This window comes from Piliocolobus tephrosceles, chromosome 10 (genome assembly GCF_002776525.5).
Source record: "Piliocolobus tephrosceles isolate RC106 chromosome 10, ASM277652v3, whole genome shotgun sequence".
NCBI classification, from domain to species: domain Eukaryota; kingdom Metazoa; phylum Chordata; class Mammalia; order Primates; family Cercopithecidae; genus Piliocolobus; species Piliocolobus tephrosceles.
This window is the reverse complement of record NC_045443.1, coordinates 6,854,828-6,873,180: the sequence shown is the minus strand read 5'-3', so window position 1 is coordinate 6,873,180 and position 18,353 is coordinate 6,854,828. Positions and strand designations below refer to the sequence as shown.

At 45.8% G+C, this 18,353-nt stretch overlaps 1 protein-coding gene and 1 non-coding gene across 5 annotated transcripts in view; both read right to left on the bottom strand.

Annotated features, from left to right (window-relative positions):
* NCAPD2 (non-SMC condensin I complex subunit D2) overlaps positions 1 to 18,353 on the bottom strand; it is a 37,922-nt gene that overhangs the window by 14,593 nt on the left and 4,976 nt on the right. For 2 of the 4 annotated variants that reach the window (XR_002735668.3, XM_023232350.3), the window contains exons 3-13: positions 10,476 to 10,551; positions 9,820 to 9,878; positions 9,164 to 9,339; positions 8,722 to 8,864; positions 5,319 to 5,446; positions 5,124 to 5,247; positions 4,785 to 4,932; positions 2,428 to 2,625; positions 1,954 to 2,088; positions 1,770 to 1,857; positions 1,176 to 1,356 (exon numbers count right to left, since the gene is read on the bottom strand). Coding sequence is in view for 3 of the 4 variants with exons in the window: in XM_023232350.3 (XP_023088118.1) it covers positions 1,176 to 1,356; positions 1,770 to 1,857; positions 1,954 to 2,088; positions 2,428 to 2,625; positions 4,785 to 4,932; positions 5,124 to 5,247; positions 5,319 to 5,446; positions 8,722 to 8,864; positions 9,164 to 9,339; positions 9,820 to 9,878; positions 10,476 to 10,551 (1,456 nt within the window). In the remaining variant the exon portion in view is untranslated. Of the gene's footprint in view, positions 1 to 1,175; positions 1,357 to 1,769; positions 1,858 to 1,953; positions 2,089 to 2,427; positions 2,626 to 4,784; positions 4,933 to 5,123; positions 5,259 to 5,318; positions 5,447 to 8,721; positions 8,865 to 9,163; positions 9,340 to 9,819; positions 9,879 to 10,475; positions 10,579 to 18,353 lie in introns of those variants that run through there. The other 2 variants (XM_023232351.2, XM_023232352.2) reach the window with 2 other exon arrangements.
* LOC111555977 lies at positions 9,415 to 9,744 on the bottom strand. Its single transcript, XR_002735690.1, has one exon. It is a non-coding gene; the product is annotated as a small nucleolar RNA U85 (small nucleolar RNA).

The window sequence follows — 18,353 nt, the reverse complement described above, 5'->3', positions numbered from 1 at the left end:
CCCCAGCAGGTTGAGGCTATAGTGAGAGGCTGCAGTGAGCTGTGATTGCGCTACTGTACTCGAGCCTGGGCAACAGTGAGATTCTGTCTCAAAAACAAACAATCCTCTTCTAATTGACAGGAGAAAATAGTAGAATGCTTGGTGGAACATGCACTTATAAAACTATAGTCTCTATTTTTGCTTTAGCAAAATAAAAAAGAGAGACACTAAAGAAACATAAGGGACTCATAGGGCAAACAAGCCACTCTCCAGCCTTTTAAAAACAGCCCAATTAGGTAATAAGTAAATAAATACCAAGTAACTTGTGGCTGAGGTTTAAGAATACTTGTTGGCAGCTGAGTGCAGTGCCTCACACCTGTAATCACGGCACTTTGGGAGGCTGAGACGGGTGGATCACCTGAGGTCAGGAGTTCAAGACCAGCCTGGCCAACATGGTGAAACCCCGTCTCCACTAAAAATAAAAAAAATAAGCCAGGTGTGGTGCCGCGCGCCACTTGGGAGGCTGAGGCACGAGAATTGCTTGAACCTGGGAGGCTGAGGTTGCAGTGAACCAAGATCGTGTCACTGTACTCTAGCCTGGGCAACAGAGTGAGTGAGACTCCATTTCAAAAAAAAAGAAAGAAAAGAAAACAACTTGTTGACGGCTATAAAGGCTTTTGTTGTTAAGTTCTAGAGTCACAAAAACACTAGGAGAAATCTTTTCTCTAAGATCAGGATTCATACTAGGTTTGAAGATTAAGGTAGTATTAAGCATGTTTGATATTATTAGCTCATGAAATTTAGAATTAGAAAGTCCTTAGAGATCGTAAGATCTAATCAATTTCTTATTTTATAGATAATGAAACTGAGGCCCAGAAAGTTAAGCAACTTATTCAAGATCATGCAACTAGAACTTATTTATAGGTGCTCTTCTTCAATTGAAGGAGGACTAATGTTCAATTACAATATTGTTAACATTTAATTGTTTCAGTCGTTTCTTTAAACATTTATAAAGTAGAAACACATGCTTAATTGTGGACTATGCCTAGAGTCAGACGATTACTACATGAAAACATCTACCACCATCTGGCGGCAGCATATCTGAGTGCAGTTCATTTAAAAGAAACATATAAGTTTCTCAAAAGTTAACTCTAAACATAAACAGATCATGAAGAATATCCCATTCTTTTGCCTACTTGTAACTAGCTTTGGCAAGCAGTTGATGGATGCGTCCTTTCACCTCTTCAGTCGTCTCTGTATTGGCAATTTGCTCAGGAATCTCCTCCTCTCCCTGGGGAAGCCGTAGAAGCTGCTGCAGGGTAGACCTCAACTCTGGCAGCATGGCTTCCCACTCCTCCTCTGGGTCCAGCACTGCAGCTAAATTAGAGTGTCACTCAGTCTCTTTCATTGGAGGTTTTTATTTTTATTTTTTTTTGAGACGGAGTCTCGCACTCTCGCCCAGGCTGGAGTGCAGCGGCGCCACCTCGGCTCACTGCAAGCTCCACCTCCCGGGTTCACACCATTCTCCTGCCTCGGCCTCCCGAGTAGCTGGGACTACAGGCGCCCACCACCACGCCCGGCTACTTTTTTGGATTTTTAGTAGAGACGGGGTTTCACCGTGTTAGCCAGGATGGGCTCGATCTCCTGACCTCGTGATCCGCCCGCCTCGGCCTCCCAAAGTGCTGGGATTCCAGGCCTGAGCCACCGCGCCCAGCCACATTGGAGTCGCGCTCCTCCATTGCAAGGAGAAGCCTGTCTGGGGTTGGGACTCCAAGGCAGTAACTACTTACAAGCTGCTGCAGTTCGCCTCTGGGCCCTCATCTCTTGTAATTTCTGGGTCTCCTTCTGCAGTGGTCCAGCAAGGTCAGTATCACTAAGCTATCAGGTAAAATGAATAGCAGGGTCAGTAAATGACATACTTTCATACCTGTTTCCATTTAATTCCTTCTCTTTTGGTGGACCAAGTCTACTTACCTTGCAGGAAAAAGGATTATTGGCTAGAAAACTGGCCAGCAGCTGGATGGCATTTTTACATACTAGCACTGACTTGTCTGCCAGACGTCCCACAGCTAAAGCCACCACTGCCTGGAAACGTGTCAAGGGGAGAGCCTGTGTAGGGTAGGAAGAGAAGAATCTGCTCAAGTCCCACATCATCCATTTTGTTCAAGATGATCTTTAAGAATACTCTAAACTGAGCTACCCACTCACTCTAAATTACCTTTCTACAGAATATAAATTAGAAGTAATCCCTGTAGTGGTAAGACACATTAGAGTCCTTAAAGGGAGCCAGACATCCTTGTCCTTGGTAGAGGAAGACTTTTACTACTGATAATAAAAATGTGAATTCTAGACTTTTTGGGGCAGATATTTATCTTCAACACTGGATTCGTCTTTACACTGGTATATAGAGAGGCACCATATGTCTTTGCCACATAGAAAGTTGCTTACCTTCTGCTGGACAATTCGGGTGAAGAGCTGCAAAACACGGCTCCGCACAAAGGAGTTGACATCATGGCCATGGGCTTGTAAAGTATCCAGGAATTGGTCTCTGGTGTCTCGGGCTGCTGCTTCCAGTTGATCGCCATTGAGAACCTGCAGCACCATCTCTGCCATGGCTGCGAGCACAGCATTACGCATCATGTAATTCTGAGAGAGAGCAGCGTAAAGGGGGAAAACCTTTAGTCAAGGCGAAGCTTGCTTGTGCTTGGCCATAACTTTTTCGATTAACTGCCTAGGTATTCACTCTCAAGGTCACAGGAAAAAGCTGAATCCCGAAGAGGACTTGTTGCTCAGAGAATGCTAGAACAAACAAGGGCCAAAACCAATTTTTCCTCATAGGTCTCACACAGGAAAGCATGGTAGTAGCTAAATAAAAAAATCACATCCACTCACCAGCGCACATTTGAAAAGCATTTTTTACTACCTTTCAGCTGAGGTCTCAAAGCCTTTGTTATTTTTTATTTTTTTTTTGAGACGGAGTCTCACTCTGTCGCCAGGCTGGAGTGCTGTGGCACCATCTTGGCTCACTGCAACCTCTGACTTCCTGGTTCAAGTAATTCTCCTGCCTCAGTCTCCCAAGTAGCTGGGATTACAGGCATGAGCCACCACACCCAGCTAATTTTTGTATTTTTAGTAGAGACAGGGTTTCACCATGTTGGCCAGGGTGGTCTCAATCTCCTGACCTCATGTTCCGCCCACCTCAGCCTCCCAAAGTGCTGGGATTACAGGCGTGAGCCACCACGCCCGTCTGTGTGTTTTTTTTTTGAGACGTTGTCTTGCTTTGTTGCCCAGGCTGGAGTGTAGTGGAGCAATCTCGGCTTACTGCAACCTCAGTCTCCCGGGTTCAAGCGATTCTCCTGCTTCAGCCTCCCAAGTAGCTGGGATTATAGGTGCCCACCATCATGCCCGGCTACGTTTTGTATTAATAGTGATGGGGTTTCACCATATTGGCCAGGCTAGTCTCAAACTCCTGACCTCGTGATCCGCCCTCCTTGGCCTCTCAAAGTGCTGAGATTACAGGCGTGAACCACTGCGCCTGTCTGTGTTTTGTTTTTTGAGACAGAGTCTCGTTTTGTCACCCAGGCTGGAGTGCAGTTGTGCAATCTCAGCTCACTGCAACCTCCATTTCCCGGGTTCAAGCAACCCTCCCACCTCAGCCTCCCGAGTAGCTGGGATTACAGGCGTGCACCACCACACCCAGCTAATTTTTTTTGTATTTTTAGTAGAGATGGGGTTTCACCACGTTGGCCAGGCTAGTCTTAAACTCCTGATCTCAAGTGATCTGCCCACCTCAGCCTCCCAAAGTGCTGGGATTACAGGCATGAGCCACCACACTAGGCTTCAAAGCCTTTGATCCTTACTAGTAAATATCCCCTCCTTACCCTCCCACTCTCCTTTCCACCCTTTACTGACAGAAAATGAGACAGAAACATGGAAATCAGCCTTAGAGTGCCAGCAAGTCCAATATATAATGTTGTTGCCAGGCCAAGAACCGGAGAATAGGGTCTTGCACAAAAAGTTAAAGTAAATTAGATGAACAAGTGGACTGTCTTTGTCCTTGACATTCATCTAGGAGTGCCTAACATCAGTATGGGAATCAGCCAGGTTAGCATTCAGGGATGAAAGAGAACGGAGAGAGATGACATGGGTTGATTTGAGAAAGCTCAGTGAGGAAGCAAGGCAAGTCAGTTGGTGGGAAGACGCTTTATCCTGAGGAATAGATGGGACTCAGAGTCAAAGCTGAAGGCTAAGCATGGTAGTGCCTGTAATCCCAGCACTTTGGGGGGCTGAGGCAGGAGGGTTGCTTGAGACCAGGAGTTTGACACTAGCCTGGGCAATATGGCAAGACCCCATCTCTACAAAAACTAAAAAAATTAGCTGGGCATGGTAGTATGTGCCTGAAGTCCCAGCTACTTGGGAGGCTGAGGTGGGAGGATTGCTTGAGACCAGGAGATCGAGGCTGCAATGAGCTATGATTGTGCTCCAGTATGGGTGACAGAGCCAGATCCTGCCTCCAAAAAAAAAAAAAAATCAAAGCTGAGTTGCTCTTACTAGACTTAAGCTGTGGAAATGTCATCTCCTTTATCAGAACCTGGATAAAAGCAATGTGAATTGAAAAATTAACAGATTAATAAAGAGCTCTTTATTCAACAAACTTGAACTGCTTCTCTATAGAAAGGAAATGTCACAATGATAAATCTAGACAACTTGTCAAAACTACTTTCTTGTTCTGTTAAGAAACGGCCTTTCAACACTGGACTTAAAATTCCCAGAAAAAGCTCAGCGATCCCTAGTGGACCACCTACCTCTCCATCCAGGTGATCTAGCAAAATGCACATGCTGGACATCAGGATAGCTGGGACACGTTCTGCTAGTTCTGTCAGGAATGCTGCAAAGCCCTTTGTCCCTGAAGGGTCTCGACTCAGCTCTTGGGGACACTTTTGTCCAATCTCTCTACACAGGGAAGAAAACACAGCCATAGCAACATAGATCAATTATTCAGATCCTAGTAAAGGTACTACAGGGTAAGACAGGTATCTAATATCTGAAGGAATCTACGGTTGCACAGATAATGTATTTCCAATATTTCTTTATTCCCTCCCCAAGGAAAATGAGCATAAGAAACTTCGAGAAGGAAGATTCACCTTACAATCTCGCCTACTATGCTCTTCATTCCATAGTCAGTTGCCCACAGACTCACAGCTGCAACCAGTACAGGTGCCAGGTGTTCAAAGTGCTGCAGCATCTGGATGATCTTCACTGTAGCACCTGTGGAAGCACTAAACATGAGAAATTATGGGCAATATAAAAAAGGTGGGGCAAAGCAACGGGTAACTTACTGAGCATATGGTTATAACGCGTCAAGGCTACACCAAGCAGGTGTGTTATGGCGTCCCGAGTGGGGCGGTTCTTCTGGTGACTAATGGTGGGATTCTCCAGAAGGCGGTAGCAACAGCCAGTAACCAAACTGAGAAAGGAAGAGTTTGAGATGATGAAAGCAGCTGTCTGGATCCAATCATATCAGAGCCCTGCCTCATTCATTCTGTCGCCACTGCTCCCAAAGTCAAGGTTTTCTTTATTCTAGCCATTATCTTCTATAACAAGTTGCTTTGCTTTGCTGACCCCGGTTAGGTACTCCTTCCTTCAAGATTACCAACTTTCAACCAGTTGTGATGCTGACAAACAACCTGAATATATGATAAAAATATGACAGAGTTGGCTGGTATGGTGGCTCATGCCTGTAATCCCAGCACTTTGGGAGGCTGAGGCAGGTGGATCACAAGGTCAGGCATTGGAGACGATCTTGGCCAACATAGTGAAACCCTGTCTCTACTAAAAACACAAAAAATTAGCTGGGTGTGGTGGTGGGCGCCTGTAATCCCAGCTACTTGGGAGGCTGAGGCAGGAGAATCCCTTGAACCTGAGAGGCGGAGGCTGCAGTGAGCTGAGATCATGCCACTGCACTCCAGCCCACGCGATGTTGCGAGACTCCATCTCAAAAAAGAAAAAGAAAAAGAAAAAGAAAAAAAAGACAAAGTCACCAATGACTTCTCATTCCTAAATATAACGACTGACTCAATCCTCATTGCAAGTGATCTTTCACAGCTGCATGTGATACAGTTAATCACTTTCTCCTTGAAATATGTGCTTTATCTTGCTTCCAGAACACAAGAACAAGACTCCTTTCCCAGTGTCTTTGGCTAGTTCCTCTTCACACTCTTTTTTTTGAGACAGGGTATGCCTCTGTTGCCCAGGCTGGAGTGCAGTGGTGCGAACATGGCTCACTGCATCCTTGACCTCCTCATAGCTCAGGTGATGCTCCCACCTCAGCCTCCACCACGCCCAGCTAATTTTTCTATTTTTTGTAGAGACACAGTTTCAGTATGCTGACCTGGCTGATCTCAAACTCCTGGGCTCAAGTGATCCTCCTGCCTCAGCCTCCCAAAGTGCTAGGATTATAGGCGAGCCGTGAGCCATGCACCCGGCCTCCTCACTCTTCATGCTGGAGTGCCCTAGGGTACCAGACCTTGGATTCCTGCTCTCTTTTAGCTACACTTATTGATTTGGTGATTTCATTCAGTCTCACGGCTTTGAATTATATTATATTCCCAAAGTGCTATCTCTAGCCCAGACCTCTCCCCTGAACTCCAGATCTATATATTCAACAGCCGAATCTGACTTTACGTGGCTGTCTAATAAACACTTCGAACTTTGTATGTCCAAAACAGAACATCTGATCTTCCTCCCAAAACACCTATTCACAGCCTTCTCCCTATCTCAGTTATGGTTAACTCCAGTCTTCCAAATGCTCAGACCAAAACCCGGGAGAGTCCCCCTTGACTGAACTCTCCCTCACACCTCACACCCAGTCTGTTAGCAAATCCTGTAAGCTCTACCTTAAGGAACAAGTATATAATCCAACTACTTCTCCCCATCTCCACTGCCACGCCTTGGTCTAAGAGACCATCATTTCTTGCTTGAGTTATTGGAACAGCCTCTTAACTGGTCTCTTGCTTCCCCTTTCCCTCCATAGTCTATCTCAATACAACAGCTAGGGTGCCCCTGTTAAAGTACAAGTCAGATCACCTCACTTCCCTGCTTGTGGCTCCCCAGTGGCTCCATTTCACTCTGAAGAAATCCCAAAGTCACCATGATGACCTGCGGTCTGGCTCCCACTGCTCCCATGGCCTCATAGCCTAGCCCTCTTACCTGCTCTCAGCTGCCAACTCTCTGGCCTCCTTGCTATTGCTCGTACATGCTGGACACACTCCCTCCTCAAGGTCTTCGCATTTGCTATTCCTTTTCCTTGCCCTTCCTATTCCTCCACATATTCTCATAGCGCTCAGTCACCTCCTCTGGGTCTTTGCTCAAATGTCACCATCTCAAAGAACTTTTACTAGAGTAGCTTATCTATCTATCTATCTATCTGTCTGTCTGTCTGTCTATTGTTTTTGAGACGGGATTTTGCTCGTCACCCAGGATAGAGTGCAGTGGTGCGATCTCGGCTCATTGCAACCTCCCCTTTCAGGTTCAAGTGATTCTCCTGCCTCAGCCTCCCAAGTAGCTGGGATTACAGGCACCCGCCACCATGCGCAGCTAATTTTTATATTTTTTTAGTAGAGACAAGGTTTCACCATGTTGGCCAGGCCAGTCTTAAACTCCTGACCTCAGGTGATCCACCCACTTCGGCCTCCCAAAGTGCTGCGATTATAGGCGTGAGCCACTGCACCTGGCCTAGGGTAGCTGATTTAAAATCACAACCTTCTTCCATCACACTTATTTTACTTATTTTAAAAGTAGACTTCTGGTCTGGTGCGGTGGCTCACGCCTGTAATCCCAGCACTTTGGAAGGCCAAGACGGGCAGATCACCCGAGGTTGGGAGTTCGACACCAGCCTGGCCAACACGGAGAAACCCTGTCTCTACTAAAAATACAAAATTAGCCAGGCGTCGTGGCTCATGCCTGTAATCCCATAATCCCAGCTACTCGGGAGGCTGAGACCTCCAATCGCTTGAACCCAGGAGGCGGAGGTTGTGGTGAGCCAAGATTGCACCATTGCACTCCAGTCTGGGCAACAAGAGTGAAACTCTGTCTCAAAAGAAAAAAAAAAAAAAAAAAAAAAAGACTTCTGCTCTATAGTACAAACTCTAAAAGGGCAGAAACTTTTGTTTCCAGTGCCTGTAATGATGCCGGCTGCACAAGAAGGAGATTCTCCGTAAATACTGCTTCAGGAATAAACAGGCATTTAGAGATGAGAGGAATTCACATCAGTTTCTAACATTCCATTATCTAGTTCTTAGCAACTCCATGTTATGATTATACTTTTATTACTGATAGAACTGAGACATGAAATGAAGTATTTAAAAGGCAGATCAGCCGGGCACAGGGGCTCATGCCTGTAATCCCAGCACTTTGGGAGGCCAAGGTGGGTAGATCACCTGAGGTCAGGAGTTCGAGACCAGCCTGGCCAACATGACACAACCCCATCTCTACTAAAAATACAAAAATCAGCTTGTGGTGGCAGGTACCTGTAATCCCAGCTACTCGAGAGGCTGAGACAGGAAAATCACTTGAACCCAGGAGGTGGAGGTTGCAGTGAGCCGAGATTGTGCCATTGCACTCCAGCCTGGGCAACAAGAGCAAAGCTCTGTCTCAAAAAAAAGAAAAAAAAAAAAGGCATATCTAGCAACAGAGCCTCACTCTCACAGCTCAGTATTATCTGTAGCCATCCTCCCTACCCACCTGACAAATTCTTCTTCAATCATTGAGTGTTTCCACAGGTGACGGATGTCCAACTGAAGTAGCTGTGTTAAAAGCTGAAGAACTGGTTGCCGCTCTTCTTCCCAGTCAAAGCCATGGGCTGCCTTGGTCCGAGCTTTCTTACCCTAAAAAGGATCGTGTACACATTGAGGAAAAAATAAGGGAAAAAAGAGGGCCAAGATCTGCCAGTCTGAGTGCCCAAACAATCTAGTATGAAGACAAGATAGAAGGTAATATGGAAGAAATATTACAGGTTCCACAGTGCTACTTGTCCAGGAAGAAAATGTGTGACACTTTTGAGTTCTTTCTCCTAAACTCTCAATGAGGACAGAAAGGATTCATGGATCATTGGATTCCCTTCTTTCCCATCTATTCCCCTTTCTCCCCAGACCCCATATAACGTGAGCCCAAAACTCCAAATTACCTTCCCACCAAGGTCCAGGTCCACGAGGTTTGTCTGACTGGTCTCAAAGGATTCCAGGAGACGTATCAGAGCATAACAGTTCATTTTGAGGGCATTTAGATGGGCGTTTCTATCTGATCCACTCAAAGTTGTATCATCCAGGATAGCTGGAAGCTCCTGGGAGTGGCGGGACACCACTGAGGGGCAGAATATTGGAATCAGTTTCACTCACTTCTTTCATATACCCCAACTTCAGAACACCCAGCACTTACAGCCATCAGATTACCAAAGATCTGTGTTTCATCTCTCAGTGGCCATAACACAAGCTAAGTCCTTTGAGACCCTTGGCCCTGATAGCCTGAACATGCCCTGTTCCTACTCTCTCACTCCAGTCACCACAATTTCTCTCCAGCAACTGGAAGAATCACCCCCATTAAAAAGAGGTAGTTCAAAAGTAGGAAAAAGTTCTTGTTGGTCTGCCCTTACAGTGGACACACATCACTCTGTATTGCCCACCAAGATTACAGACCTTTAACAGGCCAAAGGTCCCTGGGCTTAGCCATACCAACTGAATCACAACAGCCTTGATATCATCACGTGGCTGATACAATGTAGGAAAAACAAACAAATAAACGATAACAAACACCTTCCATCCCCTACCCCCGACCCATCAACACCTTTTATCAGGAATTCCAGAGTATCTTCTTTGAGGCCAGGATCTATACTTCGAAAGTGACTATGAGGGAAAGAAAGTGTGGGGGTGAGATAGGAAGGAGCCTGCAGAGCCCTTTCTAACAGATCAGATCTAACCCGTTAATCTAATGTTTAAAAACACACGTGAAATTGTTCAACTGAATTAATATGGTGGCAAGTTGGGTACATGCTCATCAGTAGAGATATCAACATCCAGAAGCATTTATCAGTGAACCTATAACTTGGAATTTCAGGACTAACATGCACAGTTAGGACAAACAGCCACCCATTCTTTTTAAAGTACCAGTTGGGGGGCCGGGCGCGGTGGCTCAAGCCTGTAATCCCAGCACTTTGGGAAGCCAAGACAGGCGGATCACGAGGTCAGGAGATCGAGACCATCCTGGCTAACACGGTGAAACCCCGTCTCTACTAAAAATACAAAAAACTAGCCGGGCGAGGTGGCAGGCGCCTGTAGTCCAAGCTACTTGGGAGGCTGAGGCAGGAGAATGGCGGGAACCCGGGAGGCGGAGCTTGCAGTGAGCTGAGATCCGGCCACTGCACTCCAGCCTCCGCGACAGAGCGAGACTCCGTCTTAAAAAAAAAAAAAAAAAAAAAAGTACCAGTTGGGTGTTTCACTTACTGCAAAATGCTGTAGATAGTGTCAAAGTGCTCCAGCATAGCCAGCGGCCCCTGAGCTCGAAAGGCAGCTTGAAATGCTATGAAGATGGAAAAAACAAATCAATTTGGAGGGAAGAGAGATCTTTTTAGTAAATTCTGTCCGTGGCAGAAAACTAGGCTTATTGCTTGTATTGGTAGAATCACAAAAAAGAGACAAACAGTCCACTTCAATGTAACCTATAATGACGACGAGAGCCAGGCATGGTGGCTCACGCCTGTAATCCCAGCACTTTGGGAGGCTGAGGCAGGTGGATTACCTGCGGCTAGAAGTTCGAGACCAGCCTGGCCAACATAGTGAGACCTTGTCTCTACTAAAAATACAAAAAATTGGCTGGGTTTTGTAGCAGGCACGTGTAATCCCAGCTACTAGGGAGGCTGAGGCAGGAGAATTGCTTGAACCGAGGAGGTGGAGGTTGCAGTGAGCCAAGATTGTGTCATCGCACTCTAGCCTGGGCAACAAGAGTGAAACTCTATCTCATCTCAAAAAATAAATAAAATAAAATAATGATGATATCTTATATTTGTGCTACTATTAAAGCCTTGTTAGAGCTTCACCACACCTGAGCAAAAGCAGACAGTACCACGCCTACTTTACACCTTAGAGTGGTTGCACGACTTGTCCAACTTACAGTAGTTAAGAGGGAACACAAACTCAGGATCTTTAAAAAAAAAACAAACCAGTTTACCCTATTTGTGTCCTTTTTCTGCTTCAGGATCCCACAGTGCTTTTGACTGTCAGGTCTCCTTCGTCTCCTCCCGTCTTTATCTTTCATCATCTTGACACTTCTTTGAGGAGTACTTGTCACTTATTTTGTAGACTGTCCCTCAATTTGGGTTTGCCTGTTTTCTCACGATATGTTGAGGTTATGTATTTTTGTAAGATTACAGCAGAAGGGAGGGTCGGTCCTCAGGCATCGTATCGAGGTGCATGAAGTGAATGTCTTATTACTGCTGATGTTAACTTTGATCACTTCATAGTGCCTGCCACATTTCTCCACTGTAACATTATTTTCCCCTTTGCAATCAGTATTTTTGTGGGAAGATGCTTTCAGACTACGTAAATATCCTGTTTCACATCACATTTGCCCACTAATGTAAGCATCCATGAATGATTCTTGCCTGCCACAATTACTGCTGTGTTTACTAAATCGTGATTTTCTATCTCTATTATTCCTTCCACATTTACTAATGGGAATGCTGCTGTAACGATTAGTTGTCCCTTTCTCTTTATTTAGTTATTCACTTATTTATAGCAGAACGGACTTATGGATATTTCTCTTATTCTGTGCTTTAATCCATTACTATTTATTTTCGCTCAAATTGTCCAATACTTGGTCTCTGCGATCTCCTTCAACTTGGCCTGTGTCCTTTGAACATGCCTCCTTTTTTTTTTTTTTCCCCCAAGACAGGGTCTTGCTTTGTTGCCCGGGCCAGAGTGCAGTGATGCAAACATAGCTCACTGTAGCCTTGACCTCCTGGGCTCAGGTGATCCTACCGCCTACTCCCTACTGCCTCAGCCTCCCGAGTAGCTGGGACTACAGGCGCTTGCCACTACACCCGGCTAATTTTTTGTATATTTAGTACAGAGGGGGTTGCACCATGTTAGCCAGGATGGTCTTGATCTCCTGACCTCATGATCCACCCACCTCAGCCTCCTAAAGTTCTGGGATTACAGGCGTGAGCCACTGCGCCCAGCCCAGCTAATTTTTTTTTTATGTTAATTTTTTGTAGTGATGGGGTCTCACTTTGGTGCCCAGGCTGGTCTCGAACTCCTGGGCTCAATTGATCTGCTGCCTCAGCCTCCTGTGGGATATGATGGGGTTTCTCTTCAAATAGCCTGATCAATCCTTTATTCTTTAATTCGTAGTACCTCCCCCACTACCTTTTTTCCTTTTTCTCTGTTTTCCCTTTCTGCCTTTGTTACATGCCCGGACACACCACAGTACCAGGCTTATCAGTACCAGTACGCTCACATTCCCTTCCTTATTTGGAAAGAAGACTAGCTTTCCTTTATTACTATTTATTTTCTTTCTTACTATTACTTTTTTTTACTATTTCTTACTATTACTATTCCTTTCCTTATTTGGAAAGAAGACTAGCTCTCTAGCTCATTGCAGACACCCCTTCACCTTTTCCCCTCTCTCCCTTATGCACCCACCTTATCTAAAGTTCAAATGTCTGGCCAACTGGGCTAAATGTGCGACCCGACCCCGGCCAATGGGAAAAGGGTACAGGGGCAGGACTTGCATGAGGAATAAAGGCTCTCGTGCCCCTCTGTTCAGGTGTGCTCTCATGGCAACTGGCCAAGGAGAAGCACCCCTCTGTGTAGAAGTAAAATTGCTTTGCTAAGAATCCTTTGTTTGAACGTTCATTTTCCTTAGGATTTTCAGCGTTATTCCCAACACTTCCAAAGTACTGGGATTAAAGGCGTGGGCGACTGCACCCAGTTTCCCTTCACCTTTGTTCCCTGTCTTGTATCATGAGAGGGGCTGGGCTCATGCCTGTAATCCCAGCACTTTGGAAGGTGGAGGCAGTAGGATCGCTTGGGCCCAGGAGTTCAAGATCTGCCTGGGCAACATGGTAAGGCTCCATCTCAAAAATAAATAAATAAAATAAAAGATGTTCTGGGCTCATCTTGTACTTTCCCTGGCCCAGTCCTGTAATCAACCATTCTCAGTGGAATCCTGGCTCCTATTATGGAATAACAGTATGTAGAAGCCAAACTCTAGGCACTACTTGCACTCATTTCTATTACAGTATTACTGCCTTTGGCCCTCTCACTGGAGAAAAGTAGGACACATATGTATGTCTACAATTAATCTTCGAACAAGAAGATTTGAATTATGTAGGTCCACTTATATGCTAATTTTTTTCAATAAATATACTGGAATTTTTTCTTTCTTCCTTTTGAGACAAAGTCTCACTCTGTCTCCCAGGCTGGAGTGCAGTGGCATGATCATAGCTTACTGCAGCCTCAAACTCCTGGGCTCAAGCAATCCGGCTGCCTCAGCTTCCTGAGTAGCTAGGACAACAGGTGTGCTCTACCATATCCGGCTAATTTTTTTTTAAAGCTAGGTATGTCATGAATGCATAAAATATATGTAGATCCTAGTCTACTGTATCATTTACTACCATAAAATATATATGTCTATTTTTTTTTTGAGACGGAGTCTCTCTCTGTTGCCCAGGCTGGAGTGCAGTGGCACTATCTCGGCTCACTGCAAGCTCTGCCTCCTGGATTCACGCCATTCTCCTGCCTCAGCCTCCCAATTAGCTGGGACTACAGGCGCCCACCACCACACCCAGCTAATATTTTGTATTTTTAGTAGAGACGGGGTTTCACCGTGTTAGCCAGGATGGTCTTGATCTCCTGACCTCGTGATCCACCCGCCTTGGCCTCCCAAAGTGCTGGGTTTACAGGCATGAGCCACTGCACCTGGCCAAATATATATGTCTCTTATAAAGTTAAAACTTATCAAAACTTGATGCAGGCTGGATGTGATGGTTCACACTTATAACCCCACCACTTTGAGAGACTGAGGCAGGAGGATTGCTTGAGGTCAGGAGCTCCAGACCAGCTTGGGGAACATGGCAAGACCCCATCTCTACAAAAAATAAAAAATTAGCTAAGCGCAGTGGGGTGCACCTATAGTCCTAGCTGTTCCAGAGGCTGAGGTGGGAGGACTGCTTGAGCCTAGGAGGTTGAGGCTGCAGTGAGCTGTGATCATACCACTGTACTCCAGGATGGGTGACAGAGTGAGACCCTGTCTCAAAAAAAAACCCAAAAAAACCCACACACAAACACAGATAGTACATGGCATCATTCACAGCCCAAGAGAAATGGAAACAAATATAAAGATGCAATATTATGCCAGGCGCAGTGGCTCAAGCCTGTAATCCCAGCACTTTGGGAGGCCGAGACAGGTGGATCACGAGGTCAGGAGATTGAGACCATCCTGGCTAACCTGGTGAAACCCCGTCTCTACTAAAACATACAAAAAACTAGCCAGGCGAGGTGGCGGGCGCCTGTAATCCCAGCTACTCGGGAGGCTGAGGCAGGAGAATGGCCTAAAAAACCCGGGAGGCGGAGCTTGCAGTGAGCTGAGATCCGGCCACTGCACTCCAGCCTGGGCGACAGAGCGAGACTCCATCTCAAAAAAAAAAAAAAAGATGCAATATTATTTGTTTTTGTTTTTTTGAGACAGGTTCTTGCTCTGTCACCAAGGCTAGAGTGCAGTGACACTATCTCACACTCTCTTACCTACTAAAGGCACTGCTTCAATGACTGTTCCTTCTTCCTTCTGCATCATCAGCTTTCCCCTCTCTGATCATTCCTACTCAACATACACACATGTAATGCTGCCCATCTTAAAAGAAATACATTATATAAATTCATCATCTCTAATCTCTGTCATTCCATTTTCTTAAAAACCTATTCCAAGCAGGCTTTTGCCCCCACTATCTTCTGAAACAGCTTTGTCAAGGTTACCAGTGACTATGACATCAATAAATCCAGTAGTTAATCTGCAGTTGACCTCTCCTTTGTTTTTGAAAGACTCTCTTTATTTAGCGTCCATTTAGCTCCTTCATTCACTTTCTGCCCCAATGACTGCTTCTTAATTTCTTCTACTGGTTCTTCTTCATCCTCCTAGCCTCTAAATGCTGGACTATCTCAGGTCTTGGTCTTCAAACTGCTTCTCTTCTCCATCTACACTCACTCCAATCTTATGGCTTTAAGTGCTGTCTACATGCAGAGTATATTAAATCCTAAATGTGTATCTTTAGCTGACAACCTCTCCCTTGAACTCCACACTCACATTACCAACAATCTAAACCTCTCCCTCCCATATGCTACCCCATCTCAGTAAATGGCAACTTCATTCTTCTAGTTGCTCAAGTCAAAAAGCCTTGTAAGGCCGGGCATGGTGGCCCATGCCTGTAATCCTAGCATTTTGGGAGGCCAAGGCAGGCAGAGCACTTGAAGCCAGAAGTTCAAGACCAGCCTGGACAACATGGCAAAACCCCATCTCTACTAAAAATACAAAAATTAGCCAGGTGTGGTGGTGCACACCTGTAATCCTAGATACTCAGGTGGCTGAGGCATGAGAATTGCTTGAACCTGGGAGGCAGAGGTTGCAGTGAGCCAAGATCACGCCACTGCACGCCAACCTGGGTGACAGAGCCAACAGAGCAAGACTGTCAAAAAAAAAAAAAAAAAAAAAAAAGCCTTGTAATCATTCTCATTTCAGATTCCTTTACTAACCCTATAAATCCAATCCAATTCATCAGCATTCCTGTCAGCTCTACTTTGAAAATATATCCGAATCATGTTATCACCACTTCCCCTGCTATCCCTCCAGTCCAGTCTACTTGGTATTACCGTATTAGCCACTTAACTAGTCTCCCTGCTTCTCTCCTTGCCTTTTATAGTCTCTGCTCAACACAGTAGCCAGTGAATCTTTTGAAATGTCAGACCATGTCACTCCCATGCTCAAAACCCAATGGCTTTCAAGTTCATTCACATTGAAGTTCAAGTTTTTGCCATGATCTAAGAGGCTCTCTCAGTGCTTCTCAAACTAATAATTGCATCCAAATTGCCTGGGGGATCTTCTTAAAATACAGATTTCCTGGCCAGGTGCGGTGGCTCAAGCCTGTAATCCCAGCACTTTGGGAGGCCGAGACAGGCGGATCACGAGGTCAGGAGATCGAGACCATCCTGGCTAACACGGTGAAACCCCGTCTCCACTAAAAAATACAAAAAACTATCCGGGCGAGGTGACGGGTGCCTGTAGTCCCAGTTACTTGGGAGGCTGAGGCAGAAGAATGGCGTAAACCGGGGAGGCGGAGCTTGCAGTGAGCTGAGATCCGGCCACTGCACTCCAGCCTGGGCAACAGAGCAAGACACCGTCTCAAAAAAAAAAAAAAAAGATTTCCTGATTCAGCAGCTTTGACATCCTGGGTCTTGACATCCTGCATTTCTAATAAGATCCCAGCTCATGAGATCATGATATTAACACTGCTGATCTGAGGACCACATTTTGAGGAGCAAGATTCTACAATAATCTGTACCACTTCCTACCTAATCTCTTTTTCCTAGCTTACTCCAACTCTATTGGCATTCGCTCACCTCAAGGCCTTTGCATAGGCTTTTCTGTTTGCTTGGAGTGCCCTTCCCTGACAATCTGCATAGTTTATTTCCTTACTTTAAGGTCTCTGCTCAAACGTGACATAACAAACAGCAAGGCTTCTCTGATGATCCAACATGAAATGGCAGGCCCTACTATCTTTCTTCTTTATTATTATTTATTTATTTATTTATTTATTTTTTGAGACGGAGTCTCGCTCTGTCGCCCGGGCTGGAGTGCAGTGGCTGGATCTCAGCTCACTGCAAGCTCCTCCTCTCGGGTTTACGCCATTCTCCTGCCTCAGCCTCCCGAGTAGCTGGGACTACAGGCGCCCGCCACCTCGCCCGGCTAGTTTTTTGTATTTTTTAGTAGAGACGGGGTTTCACCGTGTTAGCCAGGATGGTCTCGATCTTCTGACCTTGTGATCCGCCTGTCTCGGCCTCCCAAAGTGCTGGGATTACAGGCTTGAGCCACTACGCCCGGCCATGTTATTTATTTTTAAGCTTTGTATAATTAATTTTAGAGACTATGTTGCCCAGGCTGGTCTCGAACTCGTGGCCTTAACAATCCTCCTGCCTCTGCCTCCCAAGTGGCTGGGATTACAGGGATGAGCCACCATTTGCAGTACACTTCTTTTTTTCTTTTTTGAAACAGGGTCTAGCTCTGTGGCCCAGGTTGCAGTGCAGTGGCATGATCATGGCTCACTGCAGCCCCTGCCTCCTGGGCTCAAGCAATTCTCCCACCTCAGCCTCCCAGGTAGCTGGAACTAGAGGTGCGCACCACCACACCTGGCTAACTTTTTTGTAATTTTGGTAGAGATGGGGTTTCACCATGTTGGCCAGGCTGGTCTCAAACCCCTGAGCTCAAGCAATCCAACTGCCTCGGCTTCCCAAAGTGCTAGGATTACAGGTGTGAGCCACTGAGCCTGGCCACACTGTCTTCTTTATTTTTCTCTTTGGCTCTTACAACCATCTGACATACAGTGGTCCTCAATAATCTGTGTTCTCACTTTCTGAGGTTTCAGTTACCCGTGGTCAATCTCAAGTCTGAAAATATTAAATGAAATATTCCAGAAATAGGCTGGGCGCCGTAGCTCACACCTGTAATCCCAGAACTTTGGGAGGCCAAGGTGGGCAGATCACATGAGGTCAGGAGTTCGAGACCAGCCTGGCCAACATGGTGAAACCTCGGCTCTACTAAAAAATAAAAAAAAAAATAGCTGGATATGGTGGTGGGCACCGGTAATTCCAGCCACTTGGGAGGCTGAGGCAGGAGAATTGCTTGAACCCAGGAGATAGAGGTTGCAGTGAGCCAATATCTTGCCAGTGAACTCCAACCTGGGCAACAGAGCAAAACTCCGTCTCCAGAACAACAACAAAAAAAAAACCCAAAAAATTAGCCAGGCGTGGTGGCACTCGCCTGTAGTCCCAGCTACTTGGGAAGCTGAGGCAGAAGAATTGCTTGAGCGCAGGAGGTGGAAGTTGCAGTGAGCTGAGACCGAGCCACTGCACTCCAGCCTGGGCAACAACGCGAGACTCTTATCTTAAATAAAAAAAGAAACATTCCAGAGATAAACAATTCATAAATTATAGGTTGTGTGCCATTCTCAGTAGCATAAAATCTGGTGCTGCCCTGCCGCCTCCTGCCTGGGATGTAAATCATCCCTTTGTCCAGCACATCCACACAGTATATGCAACCCTACTCACCCGTTAGTA